This window comes from Mustela erminea, chromosome 12, assembly GCF_009829155.1.
Source record: "Mustela erminea isolate mMusErm1 chromosome 12, mMusErm1.Pri, whole genome shotgun sequence".
NCBI lineage: Eukaryota > Metazoa > Chordata > Mammalia > Carnivora > Mustelidae > Mustela > Mustela erminea.
Genome location: NC_045625.1, coordinates 86,153,736 through 86,176,664, shown reverse-complemented (window position 1 = coordinate 86,176,664; position 22,929 = coordinate 86,153,736). Strand labels below are relative to the sequence as shown.

At 45.4% G+C, this 22,929-nt stretch overlaps 1 protein-coding gene across 3 annotated transcripts in view; it reads left to right on the top strand.

The window, feature by feature from the left end:
* LOC116570691 (histone-arginine methyltransferase CARM1-like) overlaps positions 1 to 22,929 on the top strand; it is a 261,533-nt gene that overhangs the window by 163,687 nt on the left and 74,917 nt on the right. For 2 of the 3 annotated variants that reach the window (XM_032308150.1, XM_032308151.1), the window contains exon 5: positions 8,413 to 8,523. In XM_032308150.1, coding sequence (XP_032164041.1) covers positions 8,413 to 8,523 — 111 coding nt within the window. Of the gene's footprint in view, positions 1 to 8,412; positions 8,524 to 15,861; positions 15,955 to 22,929 lie in introns of all 3 variants that reach the window. The other variant, XM_032308152.1, reaches the window with a different exon arrangement.

The window sequence follows — 22,929 nt, the reverse complement described above, 5'->3', positions numbered from 1 at the left end:
TTGTGCATTGGTCAAAGTTCACCTCCAGGGGGTGGCCACGCCCTTGCAGTTCGAGGGCATGTGCAGGAAGGCCAAGCAGGCACTGCAGTGCTTGCCTCGTGCCTCAAAAGCAACAAGGCAGGAGGCACGGAACAAAATGCGTGGGGCCTGAGTGGGGAGAGCGGTTTGGTCCTACCCATGACCAAGCTGAGGAAGCAGTGGAGCCGCCACAAAGACCCCTTCGGCAATGGTGGCTGGAGCCGCAGCAGGAGCAGCCATGCAACATGGGTCCAGCCGTCGAGGATCAGCACAAGCAATGTCTAGGGCCACGCCAGGCAAACGGCAAGGCGAGTGTTCCAGTCTGGCACGATGCGAAACCCGAATACGTTATAAACCCCACCCCGGCCAGGGACCCGGGAGTCAACCAAGAACTTTCCCTTTCCCTTCCAGGCTCCACATCCTTCAGCTTCTGTTAACTTAGCATTTTTGCAACTCTTCCATTCCCCTCGGTCCTCCGGCTCATTCTTAGTTCTCCTTCTCAGCGTCCCTTTTGTGGAATGTTGCCAGGCTTCCAGTTAGTTTTCCTCCTTGGACCAGAGTGAAAATATTTTTGGCTTTACCCAGGAGAAGCTCCCCACCCAAGCTGGCTAGAACAGTTGAAGGCAGTAGGACTCCAGGGTATTATAACTCAGTTACTCTGAACAATCACACCCTAGTGTAACCACATCCAAAAAAGGAAGAGGCATCTTTTCTGTGTGTCTGTGTTGGGGAGGAGGAAATTTTTCCCAAAGGCCACCAGCAGATACCCTCTCAGGTCTCATCATTAACATCGTATCACACACCCAAGCCTCAAGGCATCTCTGGCAAGAGGAAGGGAACCAGCTAGGATTGTGCTAGATGGTTCTGGATCCCTCCCTGAGACTGGGGATGGTGAGCTGCACACGGGTATGTAAATACTAATATTGGGGTCCTGATCGGAAGGAAGAGGGGACAGATGTTGGTAAGGAACCACGTAGATCTGCTCTGCTTCCTCTGAGCTTGTGCCCTCCAACGCATGCCACCAGTGTGATGCCATTAAAATGCAGCTATGAAAAATTTCTCCTGTTAGAACATTCTAAGATTCTTCTTTGCTTCAGGATCCACTTCAAGGTCTTGGTCTTGTACGTAAGACTGTCTGCGAGCAAGTATCTGCCAGTTTCTCCAGCTTTGGGTTACGCCACGTTCAGCCTCAGCCACGGCCCTCCTTCTATGTCTAGCACACAAATCTCCTGAGGCAATTTCCTGTCTCCTAAATGTGACTGGCTCTGCCATTCACAGGTGCTCCACTTACTCCCTCAACACCAAGAGCACAACATTGACTCAACTTACATTTTCACTGCTCTGTTTACCTCATCGAAGTCTTTCCAGACTCCTTGCTGGAATATTCTTCCTTCATATTCTTGGTGTGCCCTTTATGTCATTCGATCATGGCCACTGTAACACACTGTTGTGCTTCTTTCTCAGACATTTCTTTCTCTGTCTCCATCTCTGCATTTCCAGCACCTCGCAGTGCTTGGCATGGCGGGTAACATGAGACATTTAGTAGATGTCGGTGAGTGTCTAAAGCTTTAGGGCTAGGTGTGCTCCTCCGAGACCACTGGCAGCGTACGAAGGGGTTAAGCATCGGAAGGTAAACTAAGAGCGATAACATACTGTGTTTGCCATAATCATGGGAGAACTGGTGAAAAGGCGGTTAAAAGATTGGTGATGGGTTTATCTAGCCCCTGCCAGGAGACGAAGCAGGATGAAGCAAGGGTTCCTAAGCACTAATTATGCATTATTTAAATACAGACAACTCTTTGGTTGAAACCAACTTGCAATGCACAACAGATGTAGAATCCTGTCTTACGAGGAGCTATCACGGCAGGATTCTTAAACCGTAATGAAAGCGCTAATTATCTGTACAGGATTTAAGTCTTCACAGCAAAGGCCATTAAGGGATGTCTTCTGCAGGTCTTGAGAGGATTTGGAATTTTTCTTCTCTGACCACAAAAGATGGTGCAGTTCCTTTATTCTGTTACCACCTAGAAGCTTTTTAGTCCCTCTGTCAGTCAAGAGTTGGGATACTGGCAGAGTCAGGTGCAGTCTACAGGGGTAGATGGTCCGTGGCAGGCAATGACGGTAGTGTGCACGGTGCTACGAGAGCACCGTGGGCTCGTATCCCCGTGGGCGGTTTGGTGGGAGTGGTTGCCTTGTGATAAGATGCTGGCTGGAGGAAGCACGCTAGCCATGGAAGTGGACAGGTGGGCTGGGCACAGAGTTTAGGTGTACTGGGCAAAGAAAAATTACAGTTAAGGGATTATAATTCAGAGCAGTTATTGATACACTCAAGCAAAGAAAGAAAGAAAGAATGCATAAAAAATAACAATTGGCATAACTTAAGGAATGGATTATGGGATGGTCTGGACCTCACTCTTGGAAGACAATTGCAAAAATGCTGGGGCAAACAAGAAGGCTGCATGTGGCCAGTATTACTGTAGCCCGAGCAGTACAAGGACTAACATAACCTGAAAGTGAAGGCAGTGATAAGAGCACAGGGCTTGAATTAGGTACATTGTCGGGGTTTGTTTTTTTTTTTCGATTTCTGCCATTTATTAAGTACACAAATTGAACTTCATTGGATTCTCAGCCTCTTTACAACATGGAGAAAATAACAGTGCTCTGATTATAGACTTGTCATCACAAGTAAATAAGGTGATGCCTACTAAAGTACTATACAGGCACAGCTACATAATGAGTATAAAACAAATGGTACATGTTTACTTTATTTTTCCTCCATTATTCAAGAGTAATTTTGTTTCACACTTCCATAAAGACCCAGAGATTCCTCATTAGTTTTAATCTGGTAAATCCAAATAAAGAGCTTTGAACCCACTTGGAGCTTTTTTAGCCCTGTCCAAACATTTTGTAGGATTTCGTTGCCCAGGAAAGCCACTAGAGCATGTAATTAAAATCATCTGTATAAGCAAAAGGATGTCGCTATCTTTAATATTTTTCAAAAGTTTATTTACAAATACTCAGAATTTTTGGCCACTATTACATGGACCAGTTGCCGACTTTTCCCTATTCAGTCTGGTGGGAATTTCACAGCATTTTCTTATGTTCCCCCATATAAGCCTCAAATTAGCCATGTCTTCAGTTCCTGCCTGTGTATCCAGGGGCAGCAGAGGATGAATTCTCTCTCCAGAGGAGTGTTGTCCACAAAAGCCAGCTGGATCATAGTGTAATGATAATATGGCAATATTTAAAAAAAAAAAAAAGCACCCTTTGAAGGATGCTTCAGATCACTAGATTGGAGAGGATGTATTATGCTGCTAGAAGGTATTTTCTCAGGAGGTAACATTTTCTGGGTCATGAACTGGTTCCCTATTTGTGGCAGTGAGACACCATATTTATGTGTCCAGTTTGGTCAACAGAGATTTAGTGAATGTCTCTGCCACATGCCAGACCCTGAGCTATTATCAGGGATTCAGTAGTGGGTGAGGAGCTGATGTAAGTCTGCCCCTTGATCAACCTTACCATCCAGGGGAGCAGACATTAATCAAATAATACTCACTATAACTGTGGTGAGTGTTATAAAGGAAGGCCACGAGGAGGTGATGATAAGAAAGCTTACAATAGGAGGACTTTACTTCTCGTGAGAGGGGAGCAAAGAGTAGGGACATCTTCTCTCATGGAGAGACATTTGGAATCTGAAGGATGAGCTGGAGCTCAGCCAGGTACTCTGCAGGAAAGCGATGGCACACCCAACAGGAGGCTTTAGGAGAGGTAGATAACAGGACTGTATTCCAAGTTGTGCACAGAGTTCAGGGAAGCAGCACAAGGCAGCGGTGGACCTGCCTGGCACTAGTGGGAGTGGAGACCAGGCAGGATGGTCATAGCCGTAAAGATGGAAGTCCATTAGGAACTGTGGCTTTGGGTAGAGGGACATCCAATCCATGGAGACCCAGGAAGGAGGAAACCAGAAGAATAAGTCATCTGACCTCCCTCTCCTCACTTTGACTTCCTCTTGTCCTTTCTCTTGGCTGCTCCCACCTAGAGTCCCATAGCAACGAAGTCGTTGGGGTGGTCTACGTAGGTTAGACTCCTTACAAAGAGAAGGTGGAACAGAGTGGAGCACAGATCTGGAGGGGCAAATAGGAGAGATCTGGCACAATGAGCACCAAGTAGGTAAAAAACAAAATTAAAAAAAAATATATATATATATATATTCCGTAGACTCGTATCATAGAGTGTGCCGTGGGGCATACCCCACGCAGTGGGAGCAGCATGTACTAAGGCCCTGTGGCAGAAAGGAACATGGAACCTTCCAAGAGGCCTGCTTCTGGTGGTCACAAGAGTGACCCAAGGGATCATAATCAAGGAGGAAGGACAGGGATCATGATGAAAAACAGTAAGTGTCATGTCTGGGAGGTGGCTTGGAGGCCAATAAATAAGAAATAAGCCAGGAAGCAGAAGGTAAGTTTGGGTGAAACGATTCCGGATAAAAAAGACTTGAATAAGGCAAGGGCATCCCGGGCTTAGCCTCTTCCGTTGCTAGTTCTGGATGCAGGAACACTGCCAGAGTTAAATGGCTGGAAGGAGTCATAAGCCTTTGCCGGAGACAGTTCAGAGCAGTGCTGGAATGAGGAGACTGCCCTCTTCAGTCATCGCAGTCAGTCATTTAGTCAGCAAGTATTTATGAATGGTTTTTGTTTTCCTGTTGTACTAGGGGCCGAGAGAGAAAGGATGTGATTCTTGTCTCTGGGGAGCTCACAGGCTCAGCAGGGAAGGCAAGCATGTAAGGAAATACTTCCAGTATTACTTACATGCAGTAAGTGCCCCTTAAGGAGCTGCGGACCGGGCGCAGAGAGCCCAGCCTGGACCGACTGTCCAGGGAGGGCCGAGAAGGTGTCCCAAAGATGTGATCTCTCTGCTTGGTCTTCCCTTCTCCAGTTAGGAAAACGAGATGAAGGTTTTCACCCAGCTGTAAGCCAACTACCAAAGCAAACAGTCTCTCAATCTCAGTGGTTTAACATAACAAAATCTGTAAGATCTTTCTTTCTCATGCCATGGCCACTGTGTTCTGAGTGGCTCTTCCCAAAGTGGTGACCCAAGGCTCTCTGGAGCTCCAGCAGGTGGTTTGCAGGGCCGCTGCATGAGGAGCAGAGAGTGGGGGGAAGGCACAGTGCACCCTCAGCCACCTTCCCCGGACACTGGTCACTCCCCCTCATGCTCCGTTGGGCCAAAGTGGTCCGATGGCCACGTGGAGATTCAAGGCGGTGGGAAATGGAGTCCAGGCTCCAAGAAAGCATGAACCTCTCTGGTGGGCTGTCAGCTGCCTCCACAGCAGGGGATGGTACACCAGGGAGCCCAGAATCAGGGAAAGGCAGGCAATTGCTGGAGAACATTTACAGAAAAAGAAGCCGGGGAGGTCAGTCAGCTGGATTGCTCAGACCCAAGGACAACACACCAAGGAGACGGAGACCTTCCTCCCAGCTGCGTGGCACCACTGGTGATGTCTACTCAGAGTGTGCTTTGATCAGATTTTCATCTCTACACAGTGCACCCTTTCTTCTCTTCTTTTGCTCCACGGAAAGGTCACGATGGTGTGGAGGCCGAGCACTGTCCAGCTGTGCTGCTGATCAGCATGGAAGCTGTGTCTCCAAGCCTCAGTTACCTTATTAAGAAAATGGGGATCAGCTCTGCACTGCCTACCCCCGGGAGGCTTGATGAGCAAATAGATAGTGTCAGGAGGATGTCCTTTAGAAGCCCTGTCTGTATTAGCGTCCACTCTTCTCCCAGAGTTAGAAACCTCAGCTGGAAAGGATAATACATTTCCATTACCGGCTAAATATTTGCTTCAGCCTCTGTTTTTTTTCACCAGAGAATTTATTCTAAGCTCTCCAAAGCTTTTTTCCCAGTGTTCCATAGCGTACATAGACAAGGTACAACGTTCCTTTCACTCCACATCCTCTTCTTCAGCCCCAGACTGAAAATCCCTTTATTAATTTTTTAAATACACAAGTGGAAAGCAGATGGCATTATCTGGATAATGTAGCAAAAGATCAGACTCGTTTCCAAGGCCTATGCTCTGATTGGAAATAACCAAATAAAATAAGGTTATTTTGGCCTGAAATTAGATATTGAAATAAGGTATTTGGAAAATTGCCATAGTTTGTAATTTTTCATCTCTTCTTCAGATATGGTCTGGGTCTATTAATGGACTAATTTGACAAAGGTTGAACCACGTACATCAGGCTCCCTCCCATCTCTGACCTTTTTCTCTTTCTCCTCGTTACCATTTTCCTCTCTCTCCTAGTGGCAAATATTACTTTGGTTTTAATCTCTAGTGTCGAGAGAACTAAAAACACTGTCCTAAGATGGTCCAAAGGTCCACAGGTCCATAGCACCATAATAAAAGAGGCATCATTCACACATTTCTGGGGTACCTGTCACCAGAGCAAGCAGGTGCAATTTCCATTGTATAATTTTGCATCCATACTTTGGACTGAACGTAGAATCCTAAGGTTTATCTTTTTATTGATTAAGGTTCCAAAAAGGGTCTTTTGGATCTGGTGTATCCTTGGGGCGGGGAGGGGAGGCGGCTGTCAATTATACTGTCCACCTTAATGGCCTTCATTCCCTAAAGAGCAGTCATAGCTGTTCTCGGAAAGGAGCAGGGCCCATGTAAAGATGTATTTCCAAGGGAGGATGCGGGGAAGAGAATGTTGGTATTTCTAAAAGCACAGACAGCCCAACAGCAAATTCCAGAGCCTGGGTGACATTTTAAATTGGTAATGCTCCTAATTACCCAAACCCTAGGAAACCGTATGGAATACAGCCACAGTTCTAGAATTAATATAAGTGAGCGCTGTGAACCCGTCACTAACAGCATGCTCTCTCAGAATAATGGCAGAGTATCTGTGTCAGCACAGTGTGGCACTGCAGTTAAAACACACAGACATGCACGCACACACCGGCTTGATAGATCCTAGTTTTTGGGAAAATTTACCTTCTATCAAGTTAAAAGAAAAATTTTTTTCTAAGTCTCCTGCAAAAAGTAATACTAAGTAATACTTCGTTTCCTTGTCCAACATTGCTTTTGCTATCTCTGCGTTAAAATGTCAGATTTATGAAGATGAATTTAAGTAAACAGTGTATGGTTTTATGGAACATGAGCTTGGAAGGCAGAAATGCCCAGATTCAAGTCCTTACTCCCCTATCTGCTGCTAGTTGAACTTGGGCTGGTTGGTCAGTGTCTCTGAACTTCACCTTGGTCATTTCTAAAGCAGACATGATAATGCCATTTGCTCAAATGTTTATTGTGAGGATTTGGGGCCAATCAAAATGTTTTGCTCAAAGCTGGTGCTGAAAGATGCTACTAGTCAAAGTCATCGATGCGCCAGGAACCCTGTGGCCTGAAATCTCAATCATCAGATTGAGACTTGGGCCGTGGCTTTGGCAGTGTTTGGGGAGGGGACCCAGTACACGCCATCGACCTCTTGCTCTCAGCGTGTTTGTCCAGGTGTTGGGCCCTTGTGCTTGTGAGTGCACAAATGAATGGTGATTTTCTTGATTTAAGTCCCAGGTTTGAACACAGAGAATAGAAGAAAAGTGTCTGGAGATTCCACGTGTCCAGTGTCTTAATACCCTTTCACCTTCCATTTATAAACCTCCCCAACTTCGTGGAGGGGCCTGGATAAAAAGCAAGCACATACCTCCCTTTTGGATTTTTTTTTTTTTTTAAGATTTTATTTATTTATTTGACAGAGAGAGATCACAAGTAGGCAGAGGGGCAGGCAGAGAGAGAGAGAGGAGGAAGCAGGCTCCCTGCTGAGCAGAGAGCGCGATGCGGGACTCGATCGCAGGACCCTGAGATCATGACCTGAGCCGAAGGCAGCGGCTTAACCCACTGAGCCACCCAGGCGCCCCCTCCCTTTTGGATTTTTGAAGACTTTATCTTCCATTATTTCTGAATAAGTAAAAAGAATATATGTATTTATGTATATAAAATTATATACAAAACATAAGAACTGGTGACAGTTTTCATTTTGTTGGTGCTAACAGATTGGGTAAGCGAGCTCACTCATGGCCCTTTACTTTTCTTGGCCCTAAATGTCCTAAAAGCAATCCATGCTACAAAGAAACTTTGAAAGTAGGAGCAGTGGTTTGAAAAACACCACTTACATGCCAAGGGCTTCGTACACACTTTATGTTCATTAATCCTACAGCCAAACGTAAAAAGTGGATATTACTAACCCATTAAACCTCTGAGGAAAAGGCTCACAGAGATTCATAGCTTGGCCAAGGTAAGAGCACTTGTAAGTAGCTGAGCTCGTATGTTCACTAGGTCTGATGGCGAGGCTCGGAGTTCGTGTTCTCACCCTCTCTTGTCTTCGCTTTCCCTTCCAGGTGGTTCTGGACGTTGGTTGCGGATCTGGAATACTGTCATTTTTTGCTGTTCAGGCTGGAGCTAGGAGAGTGTATGCTGTTGAAGCCAGTTCAGTAGCACAGTATGCTGAGGTAAGGGATTGTATTTTTACAGTGGCTACTGACCAGGTCTTCAGTGAACTTCAGGGGACTGGGTGATGGGCTCTTCCAGGGAGGTCATTTGGAAGAATTTTTTTTTTCACCATTCTGATTTTCTTTTTTTTCCCCCCATTGGGATTTTACTGCTGCAAGAAGCCAGACTTCATTGTCATAGTTGAGAGGACAACAAGTTTTCAAAACATTTCACGCTCCTGGAAATAGAACAGAACTTTCTTCTTCCCCGTCCACTGGGTGGCAGGTGGGCCTGGGGGAGATGGGGTTTTCTCATCTTTAATGACCTCCTGAGGTGAGGAATCAGACTCTGGAGCTAGAGTCATTTTGTTCTTAAGTGCTGTATGGACAACAGCTGTACCACTCACTTTAAATTGTACGTTGGGCTTAAAGAGCTGTGGCTCCATGGTTGTATTTGGAAGACAGATAGATGTCTGTGTTTCAGGGAGTTTTTTCAGATTTCAGGCTCTGATTGGAGGATACGGCGATGCTTTGTTTTAATATAGCCCTCTTTTACCATTATGAAATGTGTACAAATATTAGAGAATAAGTCAAAGTCAAGAGTCCAGTAATAATGGCTTTTGGTAATACCAGTCATGGCTGCACGGATTTGATGGATTTGCACACGTGCCTGAACAGGTAATGTGCTTGTCATTCACACTGGAAGGAGGCCGGAGTTTTAATGAGGGACAGGATGACAGAGAGGGAAGCTTGTCGGTTCCTTCTGATGAGCATCGCGTGATGTTCTCCAGCCCCGGACAACTGGTAGCTCAGGGTGGCGGCTGGCTTGGATTGAGTGAGCCAGGAGGGACCAGAGACAGGTAGACCAGTGTGGCATGTTTGGAAGAGAAGAAGGCAAGAGCCTAATAGCCAGCAGGTTGTTGAACTCTTTTTCCTTCCAGCAAATGTTGGATAAAATATTTTTGGTCATTTGCTCCTTCACCAGTTCTTTTAAAAGTTTTTAGTGAAGATTAGATACATGCAAAAGAATATTTGCCTTTCTGCTTTTAACAGAAGTAACCACAGTCTTGAATTTTTGCTTCATTCTGTTGTTCTATAGACTTTTACCACATGTATTTCTGACCCTAAAAAGAAATCCCTTATGAACTGTTTATAAATGGAATCATCATGTATGCATTCTTCTATAAATTGCTTTTTTTCATCGCACGTGATGATCATTTTGTGGATGCATACAACCCTGTTGTTTACTTATGTTCAGTGCTAGAAACTGTGCTCTTGTTTGGGATGCCTCAAGATGTTTGCTCACTGTTCTGTTGGCAGACTTACAGTGGCCTCCATTACAGAAGTGTTGTTATGAATATTCTTGTACAGCACTCCCCACTACATCTCTGTTAGAGTTCCTCAGCATCTGTGCATCAGTAGAATTGCTGGGTCATAGGACAGGCCTACCTTCAACTCTGCTCTGTAATTCTCACTTGTTTTCCAAAGTGGCTCTTCCAGTTTTCACTCCCTCCAGCAGTAACCAAGAATGCCATTGTTCCGCAATTCTGTCAGCACTTGATATTGTCAGACTTTCTAATTTTTGCCCATCTGGTATTTATGCTATGATGTTTGTAGTTTTAATTTGCATTTTCCACTTACTAATGACTTCAAGCAACTTTGCAGAGTGTTTTGGCCACTCTCTTCTGTAGAATCCTGTTCAAGTTTTTTGGTTTTTGGGGGGACAATTTTTATTTTGAATTTTTTTTTCAAATTCTAATTCATTTGTAGGAATGATTTCTATATTCTGGATATTAATCATTCCGGTTATGTATGTGGAAAATAGCTTTTTATAGTTGATATCTCACCTTTTCTCTTTCTTTATGGTGCTATTAGTCTTGAAGTGTGGAATTCTAAAAAAGAAGAGAATACAAGCTTAGGAGAGAACCTTATAAATTGCCTCCACTTAGATTTTCATAAATCTGAAAATACGTTCCTAAGGATAAGGGGTGAGAGTTCAACTTTGTCTCAGGTGTTGCTCAGCCATTCAATCATATGTTCATTCAGTCAGCTCCGACAATTCTGGTTTTGGGGAATATAAGAGTAACTATTGATTAGGGTCTATTCCTGTCTTCAGAGAGGTTCTTTCTTTCTTTCTTTCTCTCTCTCTTTCTTTCTAAAGATTTTATTTATTTATTTGATAGAGATCACAAGTAGGCAGAGAGGCAGGCAGAGGGGGAGGGGGAAGCAGGCTCCCCATTGAGCAGAGAGCCCGATGCGGGGCTTGATCCCAGAACCCTGAGATCATGACCTGAGCCGAAGACATAAGCTTTAACCCACTGGGCCACCCAGGCACCTGAGAGGTCCTATTCTGATAAGAGATTGATCCTGTTGTGCCTTGTATCAGACACGACCCCAGAAAAAGAGTGGCATAAATCAGGGACTTTCTTTTTCTTGTACATTTTGTGTTCTCATATATTTTAAGGTGATTCAAGACATACTACTTCTTTTCAAAACCTTGAAAACCTAATGCCCTTGGTTATAGTATTTTAAGGAAAAACAAGAAGAAATTAGCTAGAGACATCCTTCCATTTCCTAGCTGTAATCCTGCCTCCATCCCCAGCATAAACTTTCAGTAATCATCAGCACAGCACGGGAGGAGACATTCTAGAACTGTCTGTGTGATTGGTTTCTCCAAGAGAATCCTCTTCCTGATTAAACATATCAGTAGGATTGTTGCCCTTCATGCAGAGTGGGGCTGCCCTCACGGGCACTTGTACCCAGAGTGTGGCTGTTGTATAATTAGAAGGGTCTCTAGCAAGAAGCTAATCCATAGGAGAAGAAAAGAGAAAGAATTCGAAATTTTAAAACTTCTAAATTTTTAAAATATTTTTTTTTACTATGTTGTGTTAGTCACCATAGAGTACATTATTAGTTTTTGATGTAGTGTTTGTATACAACGCCCAGTGCTTCGCGCAGCCCGTGCCTTCCTTAACACCCGTCACTGGGCTCACCACCCCCTTCTCCCATCCGAAACCCTTAGTTTGTTTCTCAGAGTCCACAGTCTGTCAGGGTTCACCTCCCCCTCCAATTCCCCCCCTTCATTTTATAAACTATTTAAAACTTTTTACATGATTTGAAACTTGAAATAATTTCAAACTTAGGTAACTTGTAAAAATAGGAATAGTTCAAAGGCTACCCAAATTCTTTTTCCCTAGACTCACCAGTTTTTCACATTCTACCCCATGTGCTTTATCGTTGACTCTAGCTTTCCTCTCCTCCCCCGATATGGCTCTGTATGCACACGTGTATCAATGTTTACACATATGGGGAAGATACAGAGGTGGACATGCACACACAGGTGTATTTTAGCAAGCGCGCGCACCTGCACGCACAGGAGTAGGGGGAGGAGGGAGAGGAGAGAGACAGAATCTTAAGCAGCTCCACGCCCAGCACAGAACCCGATGCGGGCCTCGATCTCATAACGCTGAGATCATAACCTGAGCCGACATCAAGAGTCATTCACCTGAACCAACTGGACCCCCCAGGCTCCCCCGACACACACTCGTTTTCCCGAGTCAGTGATAGATGCATCATGGCTTTTTATCCTTGAACATTTCACTGTGTGTTTCCTAGGATATAATATAATATATAATATAATATAATATAATATAATATAATATAATATAATATATAAGCTATTATATAACCAAAGAAGAACCTAATTTAAAGGTGAAAAAGGCGCTATACAATGACTTGTCCGTCGAGTCTTTCGATGTTACGGCTCAGCAGGTTCGGGGAGGCCGTGGCGCGAGTGGGGAGCCCTTCACTGTGGGTGTGGAGGGACGAGAGCCTCTACTGAACCGCATCTCTGCATGTGTTTCCTTTCCAGGGACACTTGAGTTTTCAAGCTTTAACACCAATGTTTTTTTTTTTTTTTTTAAAGATTTTATTTATTTATTTGACAGAGAGAGATCACAAGTAGGCAGAGAGGCAGCAGAGAGAGAGAGAGAGGGAAGCAGGCTCCCTGACGAGCAGAGAGCCCGATGCGGGACTTGATCCCAGGACCCTGAGATCATGACCTGAGCCGAAGGCAGCGGCTTAACCCACTGAGCCACTCAGGCGCCCTAACACCAATGTTCTAATGAATCCCTGGAGCCATAGTTTTACATTCTCTTTGGTTTGGCCTTCTGTAGAGGATTTTTGTGTTTCCGTACTCTTTGTTTTCTGTGTCTAGCTGGGGCAGGTTGGAGGCAGGGGTGGCTCTTCAGATGCTCTGGGGACTGCACAGAGCCCTTGATATTCTTGTCGGCAGGTCCCTTTGGCCCCCGAAACCGTCCCTGCATGGGGCCCTAAGGACAGGCTAGTTATAATGCATTCAGGGCCAAGCATGATTAGAATCTTCTCGGAGGATGGATTGAATGCCAGCCTGGCCCCTCCCGATGAAAACCGTGGCCTCCACCGTGCCTCCGGCTGCCTCCGTGGCCATCATGAGAGGCTCCCGTGGGCCAGGCCTTTTCACCCTGGGGGAGGGCGACCTGTACCAGCTCTTGATTTCTGCTTCTTACACTGACACTTGTCTGCACAATTTGTGGGTGGCAAAATGCAAGTGTGAACCGCACACAAAAGATTTTCCCTCTAAGAATAGGCTTTCAGAGCAGCTCGGCACACAGTGCGTGGTGCTCCTTTCGACCTTTTCATTATTTGGTAATTGAACCAGCAGACATTTAATTCTTTCCTCTGGAGTCTTCATTAAATTGCTCGGAAAAGATAAAATTGCAACAAGAAAGAAAAATGAACAAATTTAACTACCATCGCCTGTGCCTGGATACTTCTTCTCTCGCCAGGCTTCTGGGCTTTAAGTAAACAGCATATTTTAAAATTGCAGTGAATTCAATTTCAGTTGCTTTCAATGGCTCAAACTGATTTTGTAAGGGCTGACCCTCAGTCAGCAGGGTGATGTGAGCGACTCCTTGTCTGGAGGGCATGTACGTGGAGTCATTTTTTGCAGGATGGTCATGAACTTGCCCAGGTACAGCCACGTGCTCTCACCCTGGGCCCCATCTGACATTTCTGGGTCAGTAATAAGAGATCATCCTTTTCCATGGAACAGGGCAGGACTGAATGTCTCCCATGGGCTTCCCAGCCCGCCCACCTCACAATGGTAGCTCTCTCTTGCTCTCTTTTTCCTTTCTTACGTATGAAACATAGAGCAGAACCTCCAGGATCATACAGATCAGGTGGAAAAGAAAAAGGCATTAATCAACTGTATACACGTATACAGTCAAGGACGGGGGTCTTCCTTATTTTCAGCTGTGTACAAACACGGGTCACGTCTCTCCATCTAATTCCTCAGAGGGCCAGGAGAATAAAAGACTATGAGGGTAAGCAATCATGAATAGATTTGTGTGTTTTAAATAACTTAAAGCTCTCTGGCACCAAGATTTAACAATGTTCCTAACTGTTACTGGGCCACTTACAAATTAGACTTTCCCAGTACATCGTTCCTACGTATGCCTCATTAGGATGATTTCAAAGGAGTCAGACCAGGTCTTTCTAGGTGATGGGGCAGGGGACGCAAAGGCAGGTGGACCTGGAGCCACCGTGTTCTGCCTCTCTAGACCTGCTGGATTCATGATCTAGGACGGCTCTGTTTGAAACGGGAGCCACGACACACCTGTGGCTGTTTCTGTTTCAACGTACGTCGGTTTTTAAAAATGAAATTCCTCAGTCACCCCAGCTGCATTTCAAGGGCTCGGCAGCCCCAGAGGCCAATAACTGTGGAATTGGGCAGTGCCGAGAGAGAGTGCGGAGGCCATCACTGCAGAAGGTCTTAGTGGGAAGCACCGCTGGCGAGGAGAGGACACGAGGGGCCGGACTCACTCTGTCGGCAGGTGGCGGCTAGGCTGAGCTCAGGCTGTGTTCCCTGCCAGGTACTGGGGCCCTGGCCAGATTGGACTGGCTCAGCGCTGGGGGAGGTGCTCTCCCCAGTTCCTCATGCTGTGGTCATTGTTTATTCCCTGATTCATGTGTGAGATCTGTCATAGAACAGGTTCCCTAGGAAACAGACGCTGATGCAGAGAGCTGTGTGCTGGGACTTTGTCACGGGGGCTCTCGGGGCCTGATGTGTGTAGACACGAAGGAGGCAGGATAGCACTGGCCAGAGGAAGCCTTAAGCTGCAACATGGTCACAGTAAGGTGCACATCTAAGTCCCCAAGGTGACGCTCCCCATCAGACTTGACCTCCTCAAGGCAAAGGCCTCTTTTTTATGTACACTCCCTTAGGAAGGGCTGTGGCTGGGAGCCATCATTGCCAACTTGCCAGCAGCTGGGGGAATGAGTCCCATGGTCCCGAAGCAAGCATCGGTCACAGCAGGTACTACAAGATCGAGATTCAGGATCCTAACTTGGGTCTGCAGACAGGAAGCTGGGGGAGAACGGAGTTAAAGATGTAATAGGAAATCCAGGAAGTGACGGAACAAGTTGTATGACTCTAAAAGCTTGGCCATGCCACAGGGCAGTTGGTCACATGTGCTTTAGGTGAAGCAAGACCTTCTAGAAATGGACTGCACCACCCGACATGATATACCTTCTACTGTCCAACTGTCCTCACATCCAAAGCCCTGTGAGGACACAGAGTATATGTAGGACATGATATCTTCCCTCAAGTAGTTTACAATCCATTTGGATTTCAAATAAGTGAAGTTCGCCACAAAGGACATTGAGTGCACCTGAGTGTGTGTGAGTGGCAACGATGAGAAGCGACAGTGCCAGGAACAATTCCCGTCTGCTGGGCTAGTCAGGGAGGCTCTCAGAGAGGATATGGGGTTAGAATGGAATCCTAAAGGACGGAGGAGATGAAATGCTGTCCTTTCACGCTCCACCTCTTACTGCCAACAACAGCCTTAATGGAAACCCTTGGGTTCCTGGGCGGTTTGTCACCTTAAATGGGTGGATGATCTCTTCACAAAATGCTCTGAAGCCAATTATTGAAAGGTACTTCTCATGTTTAATCTTGAACAGTAGGATAGAGCATATACTTTGAGGTTTTCTGAAATTATCCTGGTTTCAACTCTTTGAGCTGGCTTTTTTCCCCAGTATTTTTAGTGTCTCCTGCAGCTTCCTTCTTTCTTCTCGTTCTCCAGATACTAAATGCCTGAGTCATGAAGTTCCATCCAGCCCATCAACACTTTTTATTTTTGCACTGACAGGAAAATTGAAAAGGTGGCAGTAAGGAATCGCTGAAGGAAATAATACTAATAATCATTTTGCCCAGCAGAACGTCCAGAATTTAGGATGCATTTCCACATCTATAAACAAAGTTCTTCAGAACTAATCTGTGAGGGGCTTGGGGCAGATAATATCATCCCCATATTACAGATAACAAAGAACCTTGGAGAAGGTAGGTCATGGAGATGGGACACAGCTTGTGAGACACGAACCCTTCCTTCCACCTCCTTCTCCAACATCCAGGTAAGCAGGGGCTCATGGTTCCCGTGGAGGTAAAGAGGTTCATGGGTTGACTAGAAGCTGGAGCTCCTACCCCTGCAACTAGTTCTTCCAGGAGCCAGGAGAAAAACCAGCTTTTTATTCATGAGGAACGGATTTCGAAGAACTTCAACGGGCAGACAGGTCTGCCATGGAAGAAAGAAACCATCCTCCATTGGCAAAATGACCCAGGAACACACTCAGCAGAGGAGTAGTTTCAAGAAGTCCATGTTTGGGGCGCCACGGTGGCTCAGTCAGTTGAACATCCAATTCTTTTTAAAAATTTTTTTATTAACATATAATATATTAGCCCCAGTGGTACAGGTCTGCGAATCGCCAGGTTTACACACTTCACAGCATTCACCATAGCAGCATCCAGTTCTTGAGTCTAGCTCAGGTCTTGATCTCAGGGTCATGCTCACATCATCCTGCTGTGCTCAGAGCGGAATCTGCTCCTCTCCCCCTCTCCCTCTGGCCCTCCCCTGCCTTGTGCACACACATGCAGAAGCTCTCTTTATCTCTCAAATAAATAAATCCTATAAAAAAAGAAGTCCATCTAGAATGCCACTCCATTTGCCACAAAACCCTACCCAGGAAATAAGAATGCTTCTTACCGCTGGATTGGTGATTGACAAGGCAAGAAGGCATATGGCCAAAAACATCTATGCCTCCTCATCTCACTCAACACCCTGTTCCTCATAAGGTAGGACCTCAACATCTCTGCTGGCATTAGAATTGATGATTCCGGAATCAGGCAGTGTGGGGTGTGTCTTCAATCCCTAGCATAATGGCCATGTGATCTTGACAAGTGTCCATGTGACTTTGGTAAGTATTAGTTTCTTATTGCTGCTGTAACAATTGACACGAACTTGAAGGCTTAAAACAACACAGATTCACTACCTTGCTGTTCTGAAGGTCAGAAATATGAAGCAGATCTTGTGGGGCTAAAATCAAGGTGTCACAGGACTGTCTTTCTCTGGAGGCTCTAGGGGAGAATCTACCCTTTGCCTTTGCCAGCCTTTAGAGGCTGCCCGCATTACTTGCCTAGTGACTTTGGTTTTCACCATCATCTTCTTTTCTCCCTCCCGGCTCTCTCCTAGAAAGAACCTTGTGTTTATATTAGGCCCATGGAGACCATCCAGCATACTCAACCCATCCCTATATCCCTAATTTAATCAGATCAGCAAGGCCTCTTTGCCATGTAAGGTCACATTCTCAAAAGTTTCCAGGGAGTAGGATGTATATTCTTTGAGGGGGGATGGGCACATCATTCTGTCTACCATAGTAAGTTACCTCATTTTCTCTATCTATAAATTTGTAGACAGTCCTAGTCCCTTGTGTAGGTGTTTATGAGGATCACCTAAGAAAATCGATACAGAAATTAGCACAGTGCCTGACATTCTGTAGCTTTTGTTACCATTGTTGCCATGGCAATTATCAAGATTATTATGGGGTCTCATTTCATCCACGTCTCTGTACAAATCAACCCAACAGAGATCACGGGAGGGGGTATCACCAGGCAACAGTGGGAAGTGTGGGTCCAGGCAGAGCACCTTTTAAAAAAAAAAAAAAAAAAGTCTGGGTTTAAATTGCATGTTGAAGTTTCCTTTATGTTTACAGCCCAGGTGATTACAAGATGCAGGGGCTCTGCATCATGCCCAGCCCTTCTCAGAGCCTTTGTACACCTGCCGGAGCAGTGTATTAAGCAGCTCGGTAACATCTGGGTCTCAGGAGAAATTCATAGCTGTTTCTAAATCGTTTCCTCAGTAGAAACTGTGCTTGCTGACCCAAATATTCTCAGACGGCCTCAGGTGTGGTGGCTGTTGAGAGAGGACACAGCGACTTGGGCACCAGGGAATAAATAGCACAGTGGCTCCAGACGAGGCTGCGTCAGGGTCTCCTGCAGGATTTCTGTAATACGCATTGCTGGTCTCCACCCCCAGAGTTTCTGAGTCAGTAGGTACAGGCATGTGGTCCAAGAATTTACATTTCTTTCAAGTTCTGTGGATGTTGCTGCTTAGTCAGGAAACCACACTTCGAGAATTACTGGGATTACATAACATCAGAGATGCAGCAGCCCCCGGAAGGGATTTCCCACAGTGTCTGAGTTGGGGAAGTAACCTGCCTCAAGCTCCCTCCAGTGACAGCAACACCCCGTTTCTAGGATGGATGAGTTTTATTATGTCCACTTTAGTAAACAGCGCAGAAAGGCTGGAAGCCTAATACTAAATGCATTGTGCACATTACCGAGACTTGGTCAAAAACAGCTGAATGGACTTCCATTTTTTTTTCACTTTTAAAAAGTTTGCGTTTATGTTTAACCTCAATTTCCTCATTTTCCCAGTTGTATTGAGAAATAATTAACATCCGTCACTGTGTAAGTTTCAGAAATTTTTCCTTGTGATATAAATTCTTAGGATCTAGTCTCTTAACTCTTCTCTGTCATACAACAGTATTAGCCATAGTCTGTACCTTCTTTAGTACATTCTAGTACTTATTTCTAAGTAGAGTTTGTAACCTTTGACCTCCTTGCTCCGTTTTCCCATCTCCCCACTGCCACCACTGGTAACCACAGATCCGATCTCTTTTTCTCAAGACTTTGGTGGGATTTTTAGTTTTGGTTGTGTTTACTTCTTTAGGATTCCACACATAAGTAAGATCATAAAGTACTTGTCTTTCGCTGTCTGACGTATTTCATTAGCATAATCCCTTCCGGGTCCATTCGTGTCGTCGTAAATGGTAGGAGTCCCTCTTTTTTATGGCTGTGCAATATTCCATTGTGTGTGTGTGTGTGTGTGTGTGTGTGTGTGTGTATCACAACTCTTTTATCCACTCGTCCATTGATGAACACTTAGATCATTTCCATATCTTGACTATTATAAAAACTGCTGCTGTGAATATGGGAGTACAGATGACTTTCAGGTTAGCATTGTAGCTTCCGTTACACCTCCTCCCTGCATTTTTTTTTTTCTTGACTGAGGTATCACTGATATTTTGAAAGTGCAATAAAATTAATGTATACATCTTGAAAAGTCTGGATATGACCATTATTGCAGTCAGGGTACTAAGCATGTCCATCACTTCCAAAAATTTCCCTGTGTTCATTTTTATTTGTATGCTTATGTTTGCTTATGTGGTTTTTTTAAAAAATATGAACACGTAACATGAGATGTCCTCTCTTAAACATATTTTAAAATACACAATACCATATTGTTAATTATAGGTGATATGTCATACAGATTTCGAGAATGTACTCATTTGGGGCACCTGGGTGGGTCTGTTGGTTAAGTGACTGCCTTCGACTTGGGTCATGATCCCAGAGTCCTGGGATCAAGCCCTGTATCCGGCTCCCTGCTCAGTGGGGAGCCTGCTTCTCCCTCTCCCTCTGTTACTCTGCCTGCTTGTTACTCTGCCGTTCTCTCTGTCAAATAAATAAAATCTTTTTTAAAACAATAGAATATACTCATTTTTCATAACAAAAACTTCATTTTTAAAAAATTTATTTAATTAATCTTCACCCAATGTGGGGCTTGAACCCACAACCCCAAGATTGAGAGTCATATGTTCTTCCAGCTGAGTCAGCCGGGTGCCCTGTATAGCACATACTTTATATCCACTAAGAACAGTTCTTCGTTTCCCCCTTTTCTAACCCCTGGCAACCACAGTTCTAGTCTCTGCTTCTATAAGTTGAGCTATTTTAGACATCTCGCTTAGATGCATCACACATTGTTTGTCTTTCCATGATTGGCTTAATAATTTAGCAAAATACCCTCAAGGTTCCTCCCTCTTGTTGTTGCAAACGGCAGGATTTCCTTCTTTTTTCAAGGCTGAACAATATTTCATTGTATGTACGTAAACCACATTTTCTTCATTCAGTTGTTGATGGACATTTGGATTATTTCCAGGTCTTGGCTTTTGTGAATAACCTTGCAGTGAGGGTGCAGCTTTCTCTTCAAAAGGCTGGTTTCATATCTCAGATACGTACTCAGAAGTGAGATGGATAGATCCTGTGGTAATTCTATTCTAATGTTTGGTGGGAACCCCACCTGTTGTCCATAGCAGCTGTGTCTTCCACATTCCCGCCAACAGTGTGTGAGAGTTCCAGTTCCTCCACAGCCTCACCAACACTCGTCTTTTTGCTGTTCTTTAGAAATAGTCCTCCTAACAGGTGTGAGGTGATCTCTCGTTGTGGTCTGGCTCTGCATGCCTATGCAACAGTTCCGTCTGTTTTATTTATTGGGCTTCTGGATCAACTTTTATTTTGTAACAGTCTGAAGGCCGAAAAGAAGTTTTGAAATTGATATCCAATTTTCTCAGTTTACAGAGGGGGGCTAGAGCAGGGGTTTGCCCAAATGCACAGCTGTCCTTCCTTGGCTGTAGAGAGGTCGTGCTTACGGCCAGCACCGGCGCGGTGGTCATCTCGATATTTAAACTACAATTCCGACAACTCCTCAGCTCACTTCGCATCATCTAAAATATACTCTCCTTCAGCCAGAGTCTTTACTCGTGGCCACTTGCCTCCTTGTTCCTCCCCTAACCCTGAGCAGCCCCCATTGTGTATGGCTATTGTCCGCCCCTGTGCGAGCCTCCGTTTAATTCTGGGCATTAGAGGAGAGAAGGCAGCATGTTTGCAAAAAAGTGCCTGCTGACCTAAAGAATTTTTCTGCGTGGCAGCTCCATGTTTTCAGGGAGTTGTGATCAGGCCACACGTTTTCTTGGCAAGCCAAGCAGGAAGGTGGGACAGACTGTAATTTCAATTCATCCAAATAAGAAAGGTATCATTTGAGCTCTCCCGGGAATGAAACTAAAAAGCATTTTGATGGTTGCTTACTTATCATTGCTAAAATGGTTTTCATGTCTTAGAATTCCCTTCAGCCCCAGCAGCAAATTCGCTTCTCGCTCACACCCTTCCCCTCCTGGCCCTCAGACCCAAATGTACTTTCTCCAGTCGGTTCCAGGCAGCTTGAGAGTTTCACTCTGTGGGAAGTGCCACAAGAGAAGAAACAACCCGGGATGCATGCTGGCTGCGTGATACTCTCGGGGGCCAGGCCAGCGTCTGGAGAGCAGAGTACTCAACCAGATCAACAGGTTGGTTTCCCCCCACAATGTGAAATAATCGTTGTGACTCCTTATTTTCCACAGCCCTGATGAGTCCTCCTCTGCTCTGGGCTGATGGTTTGGCCATCGGGAAGCCTCCGATTGCTGTCCAATCTTGCTCTTTTCATCTGCTGTAGCTGAGGAGATGATAACTGGTTTGGCCACCTGGGTAACTTTTTAATGATCTGAAAGACCACAAGGAGCCAGCCTTTCCTTTGTGCAGTCCCTCATTCAGCAACCTAATAGCTAGCTGGAAAGAGCTTGCGTGAAAAGAAGAAAGTCTGTTCCTCTCCGGCAGGAGCAGTAGGAGCGCACGATTCTCTGATTAAACTCTCACGCTGCGCATATGATGGGGCATCTGACCTGCTTGAGACGGGCTGACCGCTGAGGTTCCTTGGTATTTGCGTTGACACTTTCCTGCCAACAAGCCGTGAGATGACAGATGAGTGTCCCTCAACTTGAGTGTGGATGGCAAGAAAAGTGCCCAAGAGACGGCTGGGACCCAGCCCCACCCCTGGGGCCGTGCTGGAAGGGAAACGTGCTTTTCTTAAGGGTTACCCTCTGTGCACGTGAACTTCAATCAGGAGTGAAACCAAAGCTTGCACCACAGGGAAGGCAGGACTGGAACAAAAACACGGTCTCTCCTCTGCCCCAGCGGACAAGCGGCCTGTGCTCACAGGTGCCAGACTTAGAACGGAAAGCAGGGAAGGCTTTTCTCTCCTCCCTAAACTCGTTTTCACAGTATAACCTTGGGCACCTCAGCACCTCTCTCCTGTCATATTTAAGAAAGCAACTGCTTAGGTGTTGGAGCAGCCAGCTCTCGAGACAGGGACCCCGTCATTCCTGTGTCTAACATACATGCGCAGTTCTTTGGGGTCTCGTGACTGGCGTACATTTTTGGTGCTCCTGTCAACAGATGCGGAGTGATTTATTTGGAAAGCTTTGTATCTACGAGTGTATTAACATATTATGTGCATTATAAACGTATTCCAAAGGTAAAATGATGAGATATCATTATGTATTCACCAATAGCTAAAATTCAAAAGGCTGACAATAAAGCCACTGGGAGCCACTGTGGGTGGGAACAGAAAATGACACAAGAACCTTCAAAGCCCTCGGGCAGTTTCTCTCAGAGTTAGACATGTACTGCCCCAGGACCCGGCAGTTTGACTCCTGGGCGTTTACCTAAGAGAAATGAAAATACGTGTGTACGCAGAGATTTGCCCGCAGAAACCTGGAAGGCACCCAAACGTCCATCAACAGATGGAAAGACGAATTGTGGTCCGTCCGAACAGTGAAGTACGAGTAAGCGATGCAAGCGAATGCACTGCTTCTCCACGTCACAGTATGGATGAGTCTCAATACCGTGCTGAGTAAAGGAAGCCAGATGCAGAGAAGCGCGTGACCCTCCATGTGAATTTCTGAAATAGACCAAACTGATCAGTAGCGATGGCACATCCGCGTTGAGGGGCTGAAGCAGGGTCAACGCGGACTGGACAGAGGTGTGGAGGCAGTGGGCAGAAGACGGATGTCTTCCATATCTTGATCACGGTGCTAGTTACACGAGCTTATGTGTTTATTGAAACACATCGAAGTGCACACTTCATGTTACGTTACATGGAAATGATTCAACAATATGCACTAAACATGTGGGTTTTTTGTTTTGTTTTGTTTTGTTTTTTTAGAGAGAAAGAGTATAAGCTTGAGTAAGGAGAGAGAGGGAGAGAGAGAATCTCCAGCAGACTGCCCCCCGCAACTGCTGACGTGGAGCCCAGCACAGATCTCGATCTCATGACCCTGAGATCATGACCTGAGCCTTTAATCAAGAGTCAGATGCTCAACTGAGTCAGCCGCCTAGGTGCC